General features: G+C 40.0%; 1 protein-coding gene across 1 annotated transcript; it reads left to right on the forward strand.

Annotated features, from left to right (window-relative positions):
* Positions 1 to 1,477: 1,477 nt before the first annotated feature.
* LOC311125056 (NLR family CARD domain-containing protein 3-like) lies at positions 1,478 to 14,815 on the forward strand (the record flags this gene model as incomplete). The annotated part of the gene is made up of 7 exons (XM_084199134.1): positions 1,478 to 1,590; positions 8,159 to 8,275; positions 11,057 to 11,173; positions 11,555 to 11,639; positions 11,769 to 11,997; positions 12,548 to 14,339; positions 14,626 to 14,815. The coding sequence occupies exons 1-7, from the start codon at positions 1,523 to 1,525 to the stop codon at positions 14,813 to 14,815; spliced, it is 2,598 nt and encodes an 865-aa protein (XP_084055260.1). The 5' UTR covers positions 1,478 to 1,522.
* Positions 14,816 to 17,541: the final 2,726 nt, after the last annotated feature.

The raw sequence follows: 17,541 nt of genomic DNA on the forward strand, positions 1-17,541 counted from the left end.
AAATCATTTTGTGCCACTTGTGTAGCCAACCTGGAGCTGGCAAACAGATGTAATAAATAGCCTATAACTTCAGTTTATTGTTGTTGTAGCCTTGTGTTATTATGTAATTAATAATGGCCGTGTTTAGTTAATTCCTTTGGAAGTTATCAAGTGTCACCATGGTCACAGTTCTATTGCAATTGCTGATCAGATGTTAGAATGCATTAGATTGAAGGTAACAGTCAGCCAGATTAGGTTACAGGTAAAAAATTAACCTGGCTGTTGTTGACAAGCATGGACCTATTCAGTTCATATCCATATTATTAATATTTGAGTCATTGATTGAAATTCCGACCCCATCCTCAGTAGCCTATTCCAGCAGGCTACTGGGCAACAGAAGCACTTCCTACCTCAACATTGTCTTGCTATTCATGTTAAATAAATGAATCTGTCAATTTGAACTAAGCAAGCTGCTAAATCATTCAGCTTACATCTTGCCTACATGTTGCCCAGGCTACTGGAGGCTGTCTGAAATAAGATGTTGGCCTATCAGGGGCTATGTTTTGGCCTAGTTTTCAGGCCTTGTGGGTGGGTTTTGAGTAGTCATTGGGCTAGAAAAAGTCATTGCATTAAATAACCTCACTGTTTGGATATGTCTGTTAGTAAATGTTTTATTTCTAAGAGATCATGAGTAAAAGAGAACAATGGACATTCTAGAATGAGTTGTCACTGTGTTCACCACAACCAACATGCTGCATCTCTGTTTAGGGGTCAGTGGTCTAAAATGAGTCTCTCTGGGGAGAGAGAGGAGGGGGGCCCTGCCTCTAAAATGAGTCTCTCTGGGGAGAGAGAGGAGGGGGGCCCTGCCTCTAAAATGAGTCTCTCTGGGGAACATGACACCAAAACTAAGAGGTGAGCTGAAAATATTGTTTAAGAATTTATATTCGAAAATGCTCTATAGGAGAAAAGAAAATCACATTTGTGTTTTTTCATCAGAAATGATTACTAATAGGTACCTTCAATGTAACTATTGTAGATTTGAGATGTGATTTAAAACCATTGTTTAGCTGGAATGTAATGTTCGTATCCTGTATATTTGACTGTGATACGTGGTCGTCTCACCTAGCTACCTTAAGATGAATGCATTTACAGATGCCATATCTTAATTTGACCCTGTTTCTCACAGCAGAAACATAATCCTGCAGCAATAGCAAATGTGCATTTTTATGTGGATTATAATTAAGGGATATTTTCTGTAGGGGTTCATACATTTTTCATCAGGGAAAATCAAGTCTGACATTTTAAAGTGGAAATTACCCACTTTAGACACCTTTATGAAGCCTTGTAGTGGTTTAATCATTTCTTTAAACAATAAAAGCTAATTTACCAACATTTCTGAAAATGGATATATAGCGTTTTGGAATGAAACTCTTGTTTCCCCATCTGAGCTCAGAGTAGATGAGAGATGTAATGTTTGTCTCTGTTGTGTTGAAGCCCAATCAAGCAGGAGAGACCAGCCTCCCCTGTACCCAGCTGTGTGTCCATGAAGAGTGACAAGTCTATGGAACCTCCTATATACTTCAGAGAGGGAGACTTTTCTACTGAACAAAGGTAAGAAGAACTCATGGGTCATGGTCAGTGAGTTAAACAACACTGTCTCTAGTCATTTCTCCTCTCCCATTTTCCCATTTATTTTTGTTGTTTTCATAATCCATAGGCTAAACCTTTTTTCCATTTTCATAGTCCTGAAACATTAACAAACAAACACAACATTCCCTGTGTGTGTGTGTGTTTGTGTGTGTGTGTGTGTGTGTGTGTGTGTGTGTGTGTGTGTGTGTGTGTGTGTGCGTGTGTGCACTCCCTGGATGAGGAGATGTAATCTCTATCCTGATTGCCTAGTCACTTTTACCCCTACCTATATGTACATATTACCTCAACTACCTGGTACCCCTGCACATTGACTCAGTACTGGTACTCCTTGTATATAGTCTAGTTATTACCTCAACTACCTGGTACCCCTGGACATTGACTCAGTACTGGTACTCCTTGTATATAGTCTAGTTATTACCTCAACTACCTGGTACCCCTGGACATTGACTCAGTACTGGTACTCCTTGTATATAGTCTAGTTATTAACTCAACTACCTGGTACCCCTGCACATTGACTCGGTACTCCTTATAGCCTCATTATTGTTATTTTATTATGTTACTATTTCCTTTTTTTATTTAGCTAATTTTTCTTACTTTTTAACTGCATTGTTGGGAAAGGGCTCGTTAGTAAGCATTTCACGGTAAAGTGTACAGCTGTTGTATTCAGCGCATGTGAGAAATACAATTTGATTTGAAGGTCATTGGCAGAAACACGTCATTGGCTCTAACGGTCGTCTCGTGCCGAACAGCGCATGTTCGGATGTTGAAGCACTGTGGCTAGGAAAAACTCCCTAGAAAAGCAGGAACCTAGGAAGAAATCTAGAGAGGAACCAGGCTCTGAGGTGTGGCCAGTACCCTTCTGGCTGTGCCGGTTGGAGATTATAACAGTACATGGCCATTAAGGCCAGATCGTTCTTCAAGATGTTCAAATGTTCATAGATGACCAACAGGGTCAAATAATAATCACTGTGGTTATAGAGGGTGCAACAGGTCAGCATCTCAGGAGTAAATGTCAGTTGCCTTTTCACAGTCGATCATTCAGAGGTTGAGACAGCAGATGTGTGTGTGTGTGTGTGTGTGTGAGAGAGAGAGAGAGAGAGAGAGAGAGAGAGAGAGAGAGAGAGAGAGAGAGAGAGAGAGAGAGAGAGAGAGAGAGAGAGAGAGAGAGAGAGAGAGAGAGAGAGAGAGAGAGAGAGAGAGAGAGAGAGAGAGAGAGAGAGAGAGAGAGAGAGAGAGAGAGAGAGAGAGAGAGAGAGAGAGAGAGAGAGAGAGAGAGAGAGAGAGAGAGAGAGAGAGAGAGAGAGAGAGAGTCAGATTAGGTTACAGGTAAAGAAAGAACCTGGCTGTTGTTGACAAGCACAGGCCTATTCAGTTCCTTTTCCATATTATTAATATTTGATTCATTGATTGAAATTACGACCCCATCCTCAGTAGCCTATTCCAGCAGGCTACTGGGCAACAGAAGCACTTCCTACCTCAACATCGTCTTGCTGTTCATGTCAAATAAATTAATCTGTCAATTTGAACTAAGCAAGCTGCTAAATCATTCATCTTACATACATTTACGTCATTTAGCAGACGCTCTTATCCAGAGTGACTTACAAGAGCAATTAGGGTTAAGTGCCTTGCTCAAGGGCACATCGACAGATTTTTCACCTAGTTGGCTCGGGGATTAGAACCAGCGACCTTTCGGTTACTGGCAAAACACAATTTTGTTTAAGAATTCTTAAGTTTATTTCCAAAACGCTATATCCACAATTTTTTTCCGCAGCAATGATTGCCTTGCATCCCTTCAATATTACTGGGTACCTTCAATATTACTGTTCTCAGATTTTTTATTAATGGATTTGAGATAAAAAGACATGTTTTTATGGCTAAATGCTATATATCCATTGTTTAGCTGGAATGGAATGTTCGTATCCTGTATATTTGACTGTGATATGTGGTTGTCTCACCTAGATATCTTAAGATGAATGCACTTACAGATGCCATATCTTAATTTGACCCAGTTTCTCACAGCAGGAAAAGAATCCTGCAGCAATAGGAAATGTAAATTATTATGTGCATTATAATTCATGAACATTTTTTGTAGTGGTCGGTACATTTTTCATTAGGGCAAATCAAGTTTGACATTTTTTAAGTGGAAATTACAAACTCTAGAAGCCTTTTTAAACCCATAAGAGTAAAATGTCTTAATTCTCAGCACTTATACGACCAATTTTCTACTCTGAGACACTTTGTGGATATGGGCCCAGATCTCAAAATATTGTTTTAAAAAAGAACAAATTTTGTTTTACATAATAATAAAAATAGGAATATTACTAATGTAAGCCACTGTAAAGACTTGGTTTAGTTTATTGTGTTGCTCTGCTCATGTCCGCGTTCTGGAACTGTCCGCGTCCACGTACGGTTTGGCGCCAAGCATATTGTCCAGTTACGCGCAGAGTGGTCTGAGGTGATGTTGGGGAATAACGACGGAGTTCGTTACAGTGTTGAGACGCCGAAGTTTATTGTTCAATTTGCTTTTTTGCGTAATGGTCAGTGACAGTATGAGTGTAGCCAGATCCTTTTCACTCGCTATCCTTGTTTCATCTTGTGGTTTACCGGATTCGTCATCATCCTCGAGGGACAGACGAACGACCTGCTAGCTAGCCAAGCTAGTCGGTACAGCTAGCTAAGCTAGCTACTCTACCAGCACTATCCTAGTTATCCTAGCTACCACTATATCATCACCGGCTGCCTGCATTTCTTGTGGACCGATGGAGCTCCCTGGTTGTTTCTTCCACCTGTTAAATACCGTGGAGGGCTTCTCCCTCTCTGGTTGACGGATGCTGGCTACCTACCAACCCTCTGTCCGGTTCTCCTCTTCACTAGATGGACGGTAACTTTAGTGTTTAACCCCTCTGTGTCCAAGGACTGAACCTTTTGAATATTATTTTCGGGGCGCCTCAAGTTACATTTTTTACAATGTTTATTTCTGATAAAATTAGTTCATTGCATCCGCCATGGAGCCCAGTTTCATAATATTACCTTCTGTCCCTGGTTATGAAGTAATCGCGAAAAAACAGGCCTTATGTTAGGGCATTTTTCACCCTGCCAGCTCCTATTAGTTCTACTGTAGGTTTACCTCAGGTAACTTATTATTTACAAGGTTATGGATACTTGGTGAGCGCGCTCAATGTTAACCTGAGTACATGTTGTGGTGAGCCACAGTCTAAGAGGTGTTGTCTTGCGCAAAGCCATCAAACGTTAAACATTTTCTGGTCATGGTTAAACATATAACAAAACGCATGTCCCTGTCCTCTTTTTCAAGATGTGGCAGATTTAAACAGCCAGAAGAAATTTTTTAATTAAAAAATAACAATTTTTCTGATGACTTGTTGTTTCTAAATGTCTGCTGGGTAATTTGATATGCATCGAAATCTTCGTTCGTAGGCATCAAATTGAGCGAATGCTGCGCAGGTTCACTGAGTTGCAAACCAAATGGGTATAATGGGGTGATTGTTGTCTAATCGGGTGGTCTAGCTAATGGATTTGTAGATCTGACGCAGTTGCTACCTCAGATTATGAGCCTAGCAAGTGTCATATAGCTCAGTTGGTAGAGCATGGCGCTTGCAACGCCAGGGTTGTGGGTTCGTTTCCCACAGGGGGCCAGTATGAAAATGTATGCACTCACTAACTGTAAGTCGCTCTGGATAAGAGCGTCTGCTAAATATGTAAAAATTTAAAAAATTTCATGAATGAGTTATGTAGTACCCACAGATGGCCAAAGGGAGGCACAAGAGTGCCATAAACCCATACTGTTTTTTGCCATATAAACCCTAAACCTAACAATCAATCAAATGTATTTATAAAGCCCTTTTTACACCAGCAGATGTCACAAAGTGCTATACAGACACTTTTACCCTACTTATAACCTATTTTAGCCGTAACCCCTAATTTTACATTTTAGTAGACGCTCTTATCCAGAGCGACTTACAGTTAGTGAATACATTATTTTTTTATATACTGCGACCCCCCCCCGTGGGAATCAAACCCACAACCCTGGCGTTGCAAACGCCATGCTCTATCAACTGAGCTACATCCCTGCCAGCCATTCCCTCCCCTACCCTGGACGAATTGTGCGCCGCCCATGAGTCTCCCGGTCGCGGCCGGCTGCGACAGAGCCTGGATTCGAACCAGGATCTCTAGTGGCACAGTTAGCACTGCGATGCAGTGCCTTAGACCACTACTCCACTCAGGAGTACGAGTAATTCTAGGGTAGGGTAGCCTAGAACACTTTTAGAAACTATTTTAGTAATAATATTATCTTAGTAAATACAATTATAGTATTAAATAGTGTTTTGATTATTTTGTTGTTATTTTATTATATGTATAATTGCAAGACAGAACACTTGATAAATAAGACACATTTGTTTTATTTTTCAAATGTGGTTTGAATTGGGTGACCTAGCAACCTCTGTGTGAAAGTCCAGCAATTGGCGTGGGGCAGGATTGAGACTGATCTAATACACTTTATTTCTCAGCTGCCTCACCAATGTCTGTACGTGAATTAATAACTTTTAATAGCTAAATATTTCCAATAGATGGCAGCATAAGACAACGAAGCATCAGTTATAGGCTACAAGCAGCAATATGATTAACATAAAATAGCATGCAACCAAATACTATATGTCCCATGATTCTCTGAAATGGTCACTCATTACTTTAGCTAGCTATATATCTCGTATTAGGCCTGTGATGCTTTTGGAAGAGCAATTAAATAGTGACTATAGCAGGTGTTGAACCCCGGGTAAATAATCACTAGTCAGATGCTCCAACCTCAACCCTAGTATACATGCATTTTTAAATATCTAATATTGCGATTAAACAACCTCGGAATAGATAAGACAAGAGTGTGTCTTCCAGCCCGCCAATAAATTAGATCGTGCAACCCTCCCGGTTAGCAAATGTACCTCAACATGCCCCTCGCTTGTGCTAGAAGGCAGAGTGCTCGCTGCTGGTTGATGAATCTGACAATGAATGTACTAGGAAAATATGTTTTTCTCAACCAGAGGTGACTAAATTAATGTTCAGGCTTATTGATAATCGTTATAGTAATGAAGTATAATTTCAAAACATAAGCATAAAAACAGTTAATAATAAACATGAATCATCATTATATTATTTCACAGTAATGTGTTAAATGCTTTTTCAGTTGTTCCTCTTGCGTTAGCAGTGTGGAAAGGGACAGTAAAAAGCGTGTGCAGGAGTTTTCCTGTGAGGGGGAGTGGTGGTGTATCCAGGGAGAAAGCTAAACTGATCTTCTGAAATGTCATTCATGGTCTAATGCTACCATCTATTGGAATGATTTAGCAACTGCAGTACTACTGAATAAAGTGTATCCTTACTAAAGTAGTAATTACTCAGAATTGCAAAATATGACATTTTCTAGTTAATTTTACCACTTACAACCATAAAATAACCATTTATAGCATAACAAACAATGAAACTGACATATACCAAAAACACCATAAATTTAGTTAACTATATATATATATATATATATATATATATATATATATATATATATATATATATATATATATATATATATATATATATATACTATTTATTTAGATGGGTGACATTATCTGCCAAAGAAACACCACTGTAGATAAAGAAGAACTCTCCAGTAGGTGAACCAACACTTTCAAAGGCCATTTTCGCAAAAGTGAGGTTACAAGTTTATCATCTTTCAAAGCAGAATTACTTTCCCATTGTTCCTCAACTGTAGTGTATGATATACCTTTTTCTAGCTGAGTCTCTACTTTTATCCATTGTAAAAACACAATTTCAAATTTTGCTACATAAGATCAAGCCGTTCGGTCACGTTTGACTGAGGCAGATATATATTATTACTGTGTAAAACCTAGCAGTACTACTTATTTCTCTGAGAGTAAGGCAGATATATATTATTACTGTGTAAAACCTAGCAGTACTACTTATTTCTCTGAGAGTGACGCAGATATATATTATTACTGTGTAAAACCTAGCAGTACTACTTATTTCTCTGAGAGTGACGCAGATATATATTATTACTGTGTAAAACCTAGCAGTACTACTTATTTATCTGAGAGTGAGGCAGATATATTATTACTGTGTAAAACCTAGTAGTACTACTTATTACTCTGAGAGTGAGGCAGATATATATTATTACTATCTAAAACCTAGCAATACTACTTATTTCTCTGTGAGTGAGGCAGATATATAGCATTTTGCAAAAAAAACACATGATTCTTGGTCTCTCTGAAATGAAACCATCAAGTGATAGATTTTAAACAAATAGATGTCTGTCATTGAACATCCCCATACCATGATTAGATAGTGAAAATATACACCAATCTCTTTCATCATTTCTTTAAACAATAAAAGCTAATTTACCAACATTTCTGAAAATGGATATATAGCATTTTGGAATGAAACTCTTGTTTCCCCATGTGAGCTCAGAGTAGATGAGAGATGTAATGTTTATCTCTGTTGTGTGAAGTCCAATCAAGCAGGAGAGACCAGCCTCCCCTGTACCCAGCTGTGTGTCCATGAAGAGTGACCAGTCTATGGATCATCCTATGAGGTTTAGAGAGGGAGACTTTTCTACTGAACAAAGGTAAGAAGAACTCATGGGTCATGGTCAGTGAGTTAAACAACACTGTCTCTAGTCATTTCTCCTCTCCCATTTTTCCATTTCTTTTTGTTGTTTTCATAATCCATAGGCTAATCCGTTTTTCCATTTTCATAGTCCTAAAACTGTGTGTGTGTGTGTGTGTCTATCAGTGAGTGTGTGTGCACTCCCTGGATGAGGAAATGTAATCTCTATCCTGATTGCCTAGTCACTTTTACCCCTACCTACATGTACATATTACCTAAATTACCTGGTACCCTGCACATTGACTCAGTACTGGTACTCCTTGTATATAGTCTAGTTATTACCTCAACTACCTGGTACCCTGCACATTGACTCAGTACTGGTACTCCTTGTATATAGTCTAGTTATTACCTCAACTACCTGGTACCCCTGTACATTGACTCAGTACTGGTACTCCTTGTATATAGTCTAGTTATTACCTCAACTACCTGGTACCCCTGCACATTGACTCAGTACTGGTACTCCTTGTATATAGTCTAGTTATTACCTCAACTACCTGGTACCCCTGGACATTGACTCAGTACTGGTACAACTTATAGCCTCATTATTATTATTTTATTATGTTACTATTTCCTTTTTTTATTTAGCTAATTTTTGTGACTTTTTAGCTTTGCATTGTTGGGAAAGGGCTCGTAAGTAAGCATTTCACGGTAAAGTGTACCACTGTTGTATTCGGCGCATGTGAGAAATACAATTTGATTTGATTTGAAGCTCATGCGCAGAAATACGTCATTGGGTCTAATGGTCGTCTTGTGCCGAACTGCACATGTGCAGGCCGTCAAATCAAAGGCACTCCTTCGATATAAAGTTGTTTATGACTAACATGAAAATGTGTCAGTTTGTTAAACTACTTAAGACAGACATTTTTCAAAATTAACAACTAAGGAAGTCATTTTTACCTCTCATTGACTTCTCAAACCCCAAACCCTGGCCTGGTCTGCTTCATATGTATTCCCAGAATACATTTTTTACATCAGCAGTTGTCACAAAGTGCTTATATAGAAACCCAGTCTAAAACCCCAAACAGCAGCAATGCAGATGCAGAAGCACGGAGGCTAGGAAAAACTCCCTAGAAAGGCAGGAACCTAGGAAGAAACCTAGAGAGGAACCAGGCTCTGAGGGGTGGCCAGTCCTCTTCTGGCTGTGCTGGGGGGAGATTATAAGAGTACATGGCCATTAAGGCCAGATCGTTCTTCAAGATTTTCAAATGTTCATGACCAGCAGCGTCAAATAATAATCACTGTGGTTATAGAGGGTGCAACACGTCAGCACCTTAGGAGTAAATGTCAGTTGGCTTTTCATAGCCGAGCATTTAGAGGTCGAGACAGCAGGTGTTGTAGAGAGAGATAAGGAGAGGGAGAGAGAGAGAGAGAGAGAGAGGGTCAAAACAGCAGGTTCGTGACAAGGTCGCACGTCCGTTGAACAGGTCAGAGTTCCATATCCGCAGGCAGACCAGTAGAAACTGGATCAGCAGCACCGCAAGGTATCACGTCCGGTGGAGCATGTATCAATACTGATAGGATCGAAAGAAGGGGAGCGCTGCTCTCGGATCAGTTTTCTCCATTAGAATCTTTCCTTAACATTATAATTATTTCACAATACTGACCACGGATCAGCTCCTAGAAAGATATTACTACCTACGGCTGCAAATATTGAGGTAGTTTATTCTAATGCTTACGCAATAAAAATGTACTAAATCACAGATTTGGCACATCATTGGGCACATGTTAGGCTACACATCATGAAATATATTGAGACAAATTACAGACAGTAGCCTACAAGTAGCAAAATAAAACTAAATATATTGAACATTGAATATATTTCAATATGATTGAAATAGGCCTATAGCCTACTGTTTATATTGTAATGCAGTCATCTCGGTTTTCATTTGAAGCATAATTGTTATACGTCCCTTGTTTGAATCAATTACAAAGACGTTGGCAACTTTGTATTTGTAGTCAACTTTGTTCTGAATTTATCGGTGGTCAAAAAGAGACGGATAAACCATTGGATTCTATGTTTAGCGGAGATCTTCTGTGTATAAAGTCACACGGAAGGGCAAAAAAGCATCTAACGACGCACTTGGCTGTTCTACAAGTGGTCTGAGGCAGGTGTTAGAATATGAGCGTTTTCAAGTGCAACGTTAATAACGATGGTTTTGGGAAACAGCTCAGAGATTTAACAATGCTTCTACGAAGGTTCTAATGATGAACTTGGCCTTAAGATGCTTTTGGAAAACCGGACCCTGGATAAAAAACATCTGCTAAATGACTAAAATATCAAATGTAAATGTTTTACATACAGATATCATATTACTGTATTTAATTATTATTTTACAATATTTAAATATTGATGTCACAAGTGTATCATTTGTACAGTTCTTTATTAAAAATGTAGTTATTTGTTACATTTAACTTTGTAAAACCTAGCAGTACTACTTATTTCTCTGAGAGTGAGGCAGAATATAGCATTTTGCAAAAAAAACATTTGTCTCTCTGAAATGAAGCCATTAAGTGATTGATTTTAATCAAACACATGCCTGTCATTGAACAACACCATGCCATGATTAGATAGTGAGAAAACACAACCATTTATTTGATCATTTCTTTAAACAATAGAAGCTAATTTACTAACATTTCTGAAAATGGATACATAGCGTTTTGGAATGAAACTCTTGTTATGTTTCCCCATCTGAGCTCAGAGTAGATGAGAGACGTAATGTTTGTCTCTGTTGTGTTGAAGCCCAATCAAGCAGGAGAGACCAGCCTCCCCTGTACCCAGCTGTGTGTCCATGAAGAGTGACCGGTCTATGGATCAACCTATAGAGTTTAGAGAGGGAGACTTTTCTACTGAACGAAGGTAAGAAGAACTCATGGGTCATGGTCAGTGAGTTAAACAACACTGTCTCTAATCATTTCTCCTCTCCCATTTTACCATTTATTTTTGTTGTTTTCATAATCCATAGGCTAATCCTTTTTTCCATTTTCATAGTCCTGAAACAATATTAAACTAACACAACATTCCCTCCCTGTGTGTGTGTGTGTGTGTGTGTGTTTGTGTGTGTGTGTGTGTGTGTGTGTGTGTGTGTGTGTGTGTGTGTGTGTGTGTGTGTGTGTGTGTGTGTGTGTGTGTGTGTGTGTGTGTGTGTGTGTGTGTGTGTGTGTGTGTGTGTGTGTGTGTGTGTGTGTGTGTGTGTGCACTCCCTGGATGAGGAGATGTAATCTCATGTTTTGTCCACAGAAACCAACAGGAGAGATCAGAGTCAGAGATTCTCAGTGGTCAGTCTTCCCAAAGTCATCAAACAGACCTGGCCTCCATATTCAGTGTATGTGGTCCTGTTATGTACATTTGTTTTTGTTTACCTCAAGTAAAGTTGATCTGTCAATCATTAATTAATGTGTTAATGAGAAAGCATTTAGTCTCTTGCTTAACTTATTTACTTGATTTATTTCAGTTGCTTGAAGAGAATATTATGACATTTGTGAAGAAGGAGCTGAAGATGTTCAAGAGGATTCTTAGTCCAGAACTCCCAGAAGGCTTTGAGAGTCAGAAGCAGGATAAGGAAGTGGTGGATGCTGAAGATGAGAAGCAGGAGAGCAGTGCCAGAGAGGGGGCTCTGAAGATCACACTGCACGTCCTGAGGAAAATGAACCAGAAGGAGCTTGCTGACACACTGGAGAAAAGTAAGAGCTGTCTGCCTCATGTTGAATGCTGTTTTAGAACATTGAAAAGCTGTAGCTAAATTACAGCTAAAGTAGCTGTGTAACTAAATGATATTGTAGCAGCCTTAACACAACACCTAGTGACCTCATCAAGTAGCAGCAGGGATGTGTTGTGTTGAGAGAGAGAGAGAGAGAGAGAGAGAGAGAGAGAGAGAGAGAGAGAGAGAGAGAGAGAGAGAGAGAGAGAGAGAGAGAGAGAGAGAGAGAGAGAGAGAGAGAGAGAGAGAGAGAGAGAGAGAGAGAGAGAGAGAGAGAGAGAGAGAGAGAGAGAGAGAGAGAGAGAGAGAGAGAGAGAGAGAGAGAGAGAGAGAGAGAGAGAGAGAGAGAGAGAGAGAGAGAGAGAGAGAGAGAGAGAGACCAGTGTGTAATGCCTTATTAAAACATTTACACATTTATACAGTCAGTTAAGCGAAGAAATGATTATAATTTAAAATTGTATAACAGTCCTAGAATACTGTAGGCATTAAAACAGATGTAATATTAATATCCTCTGTGTTATTTCTTCATTCAGATGAGCTTGCTGTGATTTGCCAATGTGAACTCAAATCTAATCTAAAGAAGAAGTTTCAATGTGTATTTGAGGGGATCGCTAAACAAGGAAACCCAACACTTCTCAATAAGATCTACACAGAGCTCTACATCACAGAGGGTGGAACAGGAGAGGTCAATAATGAACATGAGCTGAGACAGATTGAGACAACAACCAGGAAACAAGCAAGACCAGAGACTGCAATCAAATGCAGCGACATCTTCAAACGCTTAACTGGACAAGACAAACTTATCAGAACTGTGCTGACAAAGGGAGTCGCTGGCATTGGAAAAACAGTCTCTGTGCAGAAGTTCATTTTGGACTGGGCTGAAGGAAAAGCAAATCAGGATGTCCAATTTGTATTTTCATTCCCTTTTCGGGAGCTGAATTTGATGAAAAAGGAAAAACACACTTTGATTGAACTTCTCAATCACTTCTCAATGGAAACCAAAGAATCAAGAATCTCCAACTACGACAAGTACAAAGTTCTGTTCATCTTTGATGGTCTGGATGAGTGCCGACTGCCCCTAGACTTCCAGAAGAACAAGATCTGTTGTGACGTCACAAAGTCAACCTCAGTGGATGTTCTGCTGACAAATCTCATCAAGGGAAATCTGCTTCCCTCTGCTCTCCTCTGGATAACTACCCAACCTGCAGCAGCCAATAAGATCCCTTCAGTGTGTGTTGACCAGGTGACAGAGGTACGAGGGTTCAATGACCCACAGAAGGAGGAGTACTTCAGGAAGAGATTCAGTGATAAGGACCTGGCCAGCAGAATCATCTCACACATAAAGACATCAAGGAGCCTCCACATCATGTGCCACATTCCAGTCTTCTGTTGGATTTCTGCAATAGTCCTTGAACACATGCTGAAACATAAGAGAGAAGAGATGCCCAAGACTCTGACTGAGATGTACTCACACCTTGTGGAGTTTCATACCAAACAGAAGAATGAAAAGTATCTTGGGAAAGAAGAGACAGGTCCACACTGGAATAAAGAGAGCATTCTGTCACTGGGAAAACTGGCTTTTCAACAGCTTATGAATGGCAATCTGATTTTCTATGAAGAAGACCTGAAAGAGGCTGGCATTGATGTCAATGAAGCCTCAGTGTACTCAGGATTGTGCACACAGATCTTTAAAGAGGAATGTGGGCTGTACCAGGACAAGGTGTACTGCTTCGTGCATCTGAGCATTCAGGAGTTTCTGGCTGCTGTATATGTGTTCCTGTCATTCATCAACAACAATGAGAATCTAATGGCCAAACCTCAATCAACGTCCAGCAACTTTTCTGTGAGGATCAGACAGAAGCGTAAAGTTACAGTCTACAAGAGTGCTGTGGATAAAGCCTTACAAAGTGAGACAGGAAACCTGGACCTGTTCCTCCGCTTCCTTCTGGGCCTGTCACTGGAGTCCAATCAGAAGCACTTACGAGGTCTACTGACAAAGACAAGAAGCAGCTCACAGAGCCATGAAGAAACAGTCAAGTACATCAAGGAGAAGATCAGGGAGAATCCCTCTTCAGAGAGGTGCATCAATCTGTTCCACTGTCTGAATGAACTGAATGACCATTCTCTAGTGGAGGAGATCCAAAGCTACCTGAGATCAGGAAGTCTCTCAGAAGAAGAACTGTCACCTGCACAGTGGTCAGCTCTGGTCTTTGTGTTGCTGACTTCAGAAAAGGAGCTGGATGTGTTTGACCTGAAGAAATACTTCAGATCAGAGGAAGGTCTTCTCAGGCTGCTGCCAGTGGTCAAAGCCTCCAGAGCTGCTCTGTGAGTACATACAATGACATTGAAGTACTAATCATCAGGAATAAATACTCAGTTTAGAGAAAAATATATATTATAATATTTATATAATATTATATTGAATAACATATTGAATCACTGCATTGATGTTCACATTAGTAAAACAATATGACCATACAATTCTAGGAGACGGAAGATGAATATATATGTTGTTTAAGAGAATAAACCAAATGCATCTGCCATTGTCCTTCTACACTACTGGTGTTAAATTAACAGTGTGTTTGTGAAATCATGGTGATCTCTTTGTCAGGCTGTCAGGCTGTGGGGTCACAGAGAAAGGCTGTGCTTCTCTGGCCTCATCTCTGAAGTCAAACCCCTCACACCTGAGAGAGCTGGATCTGAGTAACAATGACCTGAAGGATTCAGGAGTGAAGCTGCTCTCTGCTGGACTGGGGAATCCCCACTGTAAACTGGAGACTCTGAGGTCAGTATTCCTGTAGTTGGTCAACAAGTGATAACTGTTCACCAGATCCACATATGTTTACCAGGCACACATAGTCCACACCATATGTGTTTGGACAGTGAAGCTTACAGTTTTACATTTGGTGCTATGCTCCAGCATTTTGGATTTCAGATATAATGTTTCATATTAGGTGACAGTACAGAATGTCACCTTTTATTTGAGGGTATTTTAATACATATCTGTGTTACTGTTTAGAAATGAAAGCACTTTATGTATCTAGTTCTCCCATTTGAAAAAGTCGTTATAATTTGGACATATTCACTTATATTTTATTAAAGTAGTCATAAGTTTAGTATTTGGTCCCATATTCCTTACCCACAGTGATTACATCAAGCTTGTGATTCTACAAACTTGTTGAATGCATTTGCAGTTTGTTTTAGTTGTGTTTTGGATTATGTTTTTCCCAGTAGAAACTGAATGGTGAATAATGTCCTGTCATTTTGGAGTCACTTCACTTGTATTGTCAGTAAGAATAGAAGATGTTTCTGAACACTTCTACATTCATGTGGATGCTACCATGATTATGAATAATCATGAATGAATCGTGAATGATGATGAATGAGAAAGTTACAGAGGCACAAGGATCATACCCCCTCTGTTATTGGTAATGGTGAGAGGTTAGCATGTTTTGTTGTAGCCTCTGTAACTTTCTCACTCATTATTATTCATCATTCATTCATGATTTTTCTTAATCATGACATCATCATGATTAATTTAGTAGTGTTTAGAAACATGTTATCTACTCACTTAGACAGAAGATTAATCCAATCATCATCCACCATTCAGTTACTATTGGACAAAACATAACCCAAAACACAACCAAAACAAACTGCAAATGCAACCAACGAGTTTGGGACCAAATACTAAACTTTGACTACTTTAATACACTATAAGTGAATTGGTAAGAATACGTTTGACTTCGTCAAATGGGGGGACTAGATACATAAAGTGCTTTTATTTCAAAACGGTGAAACAGATATGTATGAAAATACCCTCAAATAAAAGGTGACATTATATACTGTCACCTCATGTGAAACATTTGATCTGAAATCCAAAATGCTGGAGTACAGAGCCACATTTAAAATGTTAGCTTCACTGTCAAAATAGATATGGTGTGGACTGTATACTCAATACAATCTAAATCTGATACCTCACTGTCTGTCTTTTGACTGATACTGCTTTTTAAACTGCTCTGGTCAGTCTACTCAAATATTTGTACTATACATGTTTCTCTCTACAAGCAATATTATGATAATTTCTAATAATGATACATTAATTTATGAATATATATGGCAGGTTTCAGCACACTGATGTATCTGAACATTTTGAAAAAATATACTGCCACTATTTTCACCACCAAAGAATAGCAGTGTGGTTTTAATATGATTTGACTCTTTGCAGGCTGTCAGGCTGTCTAGTCACAGAGGAAGGCTGTGCTTCTCTGGTCTCAGCTCTGAAGTCAAACCCCTCACACCTGAGAGAGCTGGACCTGAGCTACAATCACCCAGGAGACTCAGGAGTCAGACTGCTCTCTGCTGAACTGGAGGATCCACACTGCAGACTGGAGAAACTCAAGTATGTAGAGGGTTTATGTCAATGTTCATATCAGACATGTTGGAGTTATCAGGCTAGTTAAGACAAACATTCTTACCATCACTTGGACTAAGTTATAAGCTGACTGTGTGTGTGTGTGTGTGTGTGTGTCCAGTTTGTGTGTGTGTGGTGTGTGTGTGTGTGTGTGTGTGTGTGTGTGTGGTGAGTGTCCAGTTTGTGTGTGTGTGTGTTTGTGTGTGTGTCCTGTGTGTGTGTGTGTGTCCAGTGTGTGTGTGTCCAGTGTGTGTGTGTCCAGTATGTGTGTGTGTCCAGTGTGTGTGTGTGTCCAGTGTGTGTGTGTGGGTCCAGTGTGTGTGTGTGTGTCCAGTGTGTGTGTGTCCAGTGTGTGTGTGTCCAGTGTGTGTGTGTGTGTGTGTGTGTGTGTGTGTGTCCAGTGTGTGTGTGTGTCCAGTGTGTGTGTGTGTCCAGTGTGTGTGTGTGTCCAGTGTGTGTGTGTGTGTCCAGTGTGTTTGTGTGTGTGTGGTCCAGTGTGTGTGTGTGTGTCCAGTTTGTGTTTGTGTGTGTGCACACTGGACACACACACTCACTCACACTGGACACACACACACACACACTGGACAAACACACACACACACTGGACACACACACACACACTGGACACACACACACACACTGGACACACACACACACAGGACACACACACACACACACACTGGACACACACACATACACACTGGGCTCACACAAAGAGGACACACATACACACACTGGACACACACTGGACACACACACTCACTCACACTGGACACACACACACACACTGGACAAACACACACACACACTGGACACACACACACACACTGGACACACACACACACAGGACACACACACACACACACTGGACACACACACACATACACACTGGGCTCACACAAACAGGACACACACACATACACACTGGACACACACACATACCACACACACACACACATTGGACACACACACACGCACACTGGACACACATACACACACACTGGACACACACACAGACAAACATTCTTACCACCGCTTGTACAAAGTTATATGCTAACCGTGTGTGTGTGTGTGTGTGTGTGTGTGTGTGTGAGTTCAGGTCTATCACTCAATGAC

Source organism: Coregonus lavaretus, assembly GCF_964263955.1.
Source record: "Coregonus lavaretus genome assembly, contig: HAP1_SCAFFOLD_1329, whole genome shotgun sequence".
NCBI lineage: Eukaryota > Metazoa > Chordata > Actinopteri > Salmoniformes > Salmonidae > Coregonus > Coregonus lavaretus.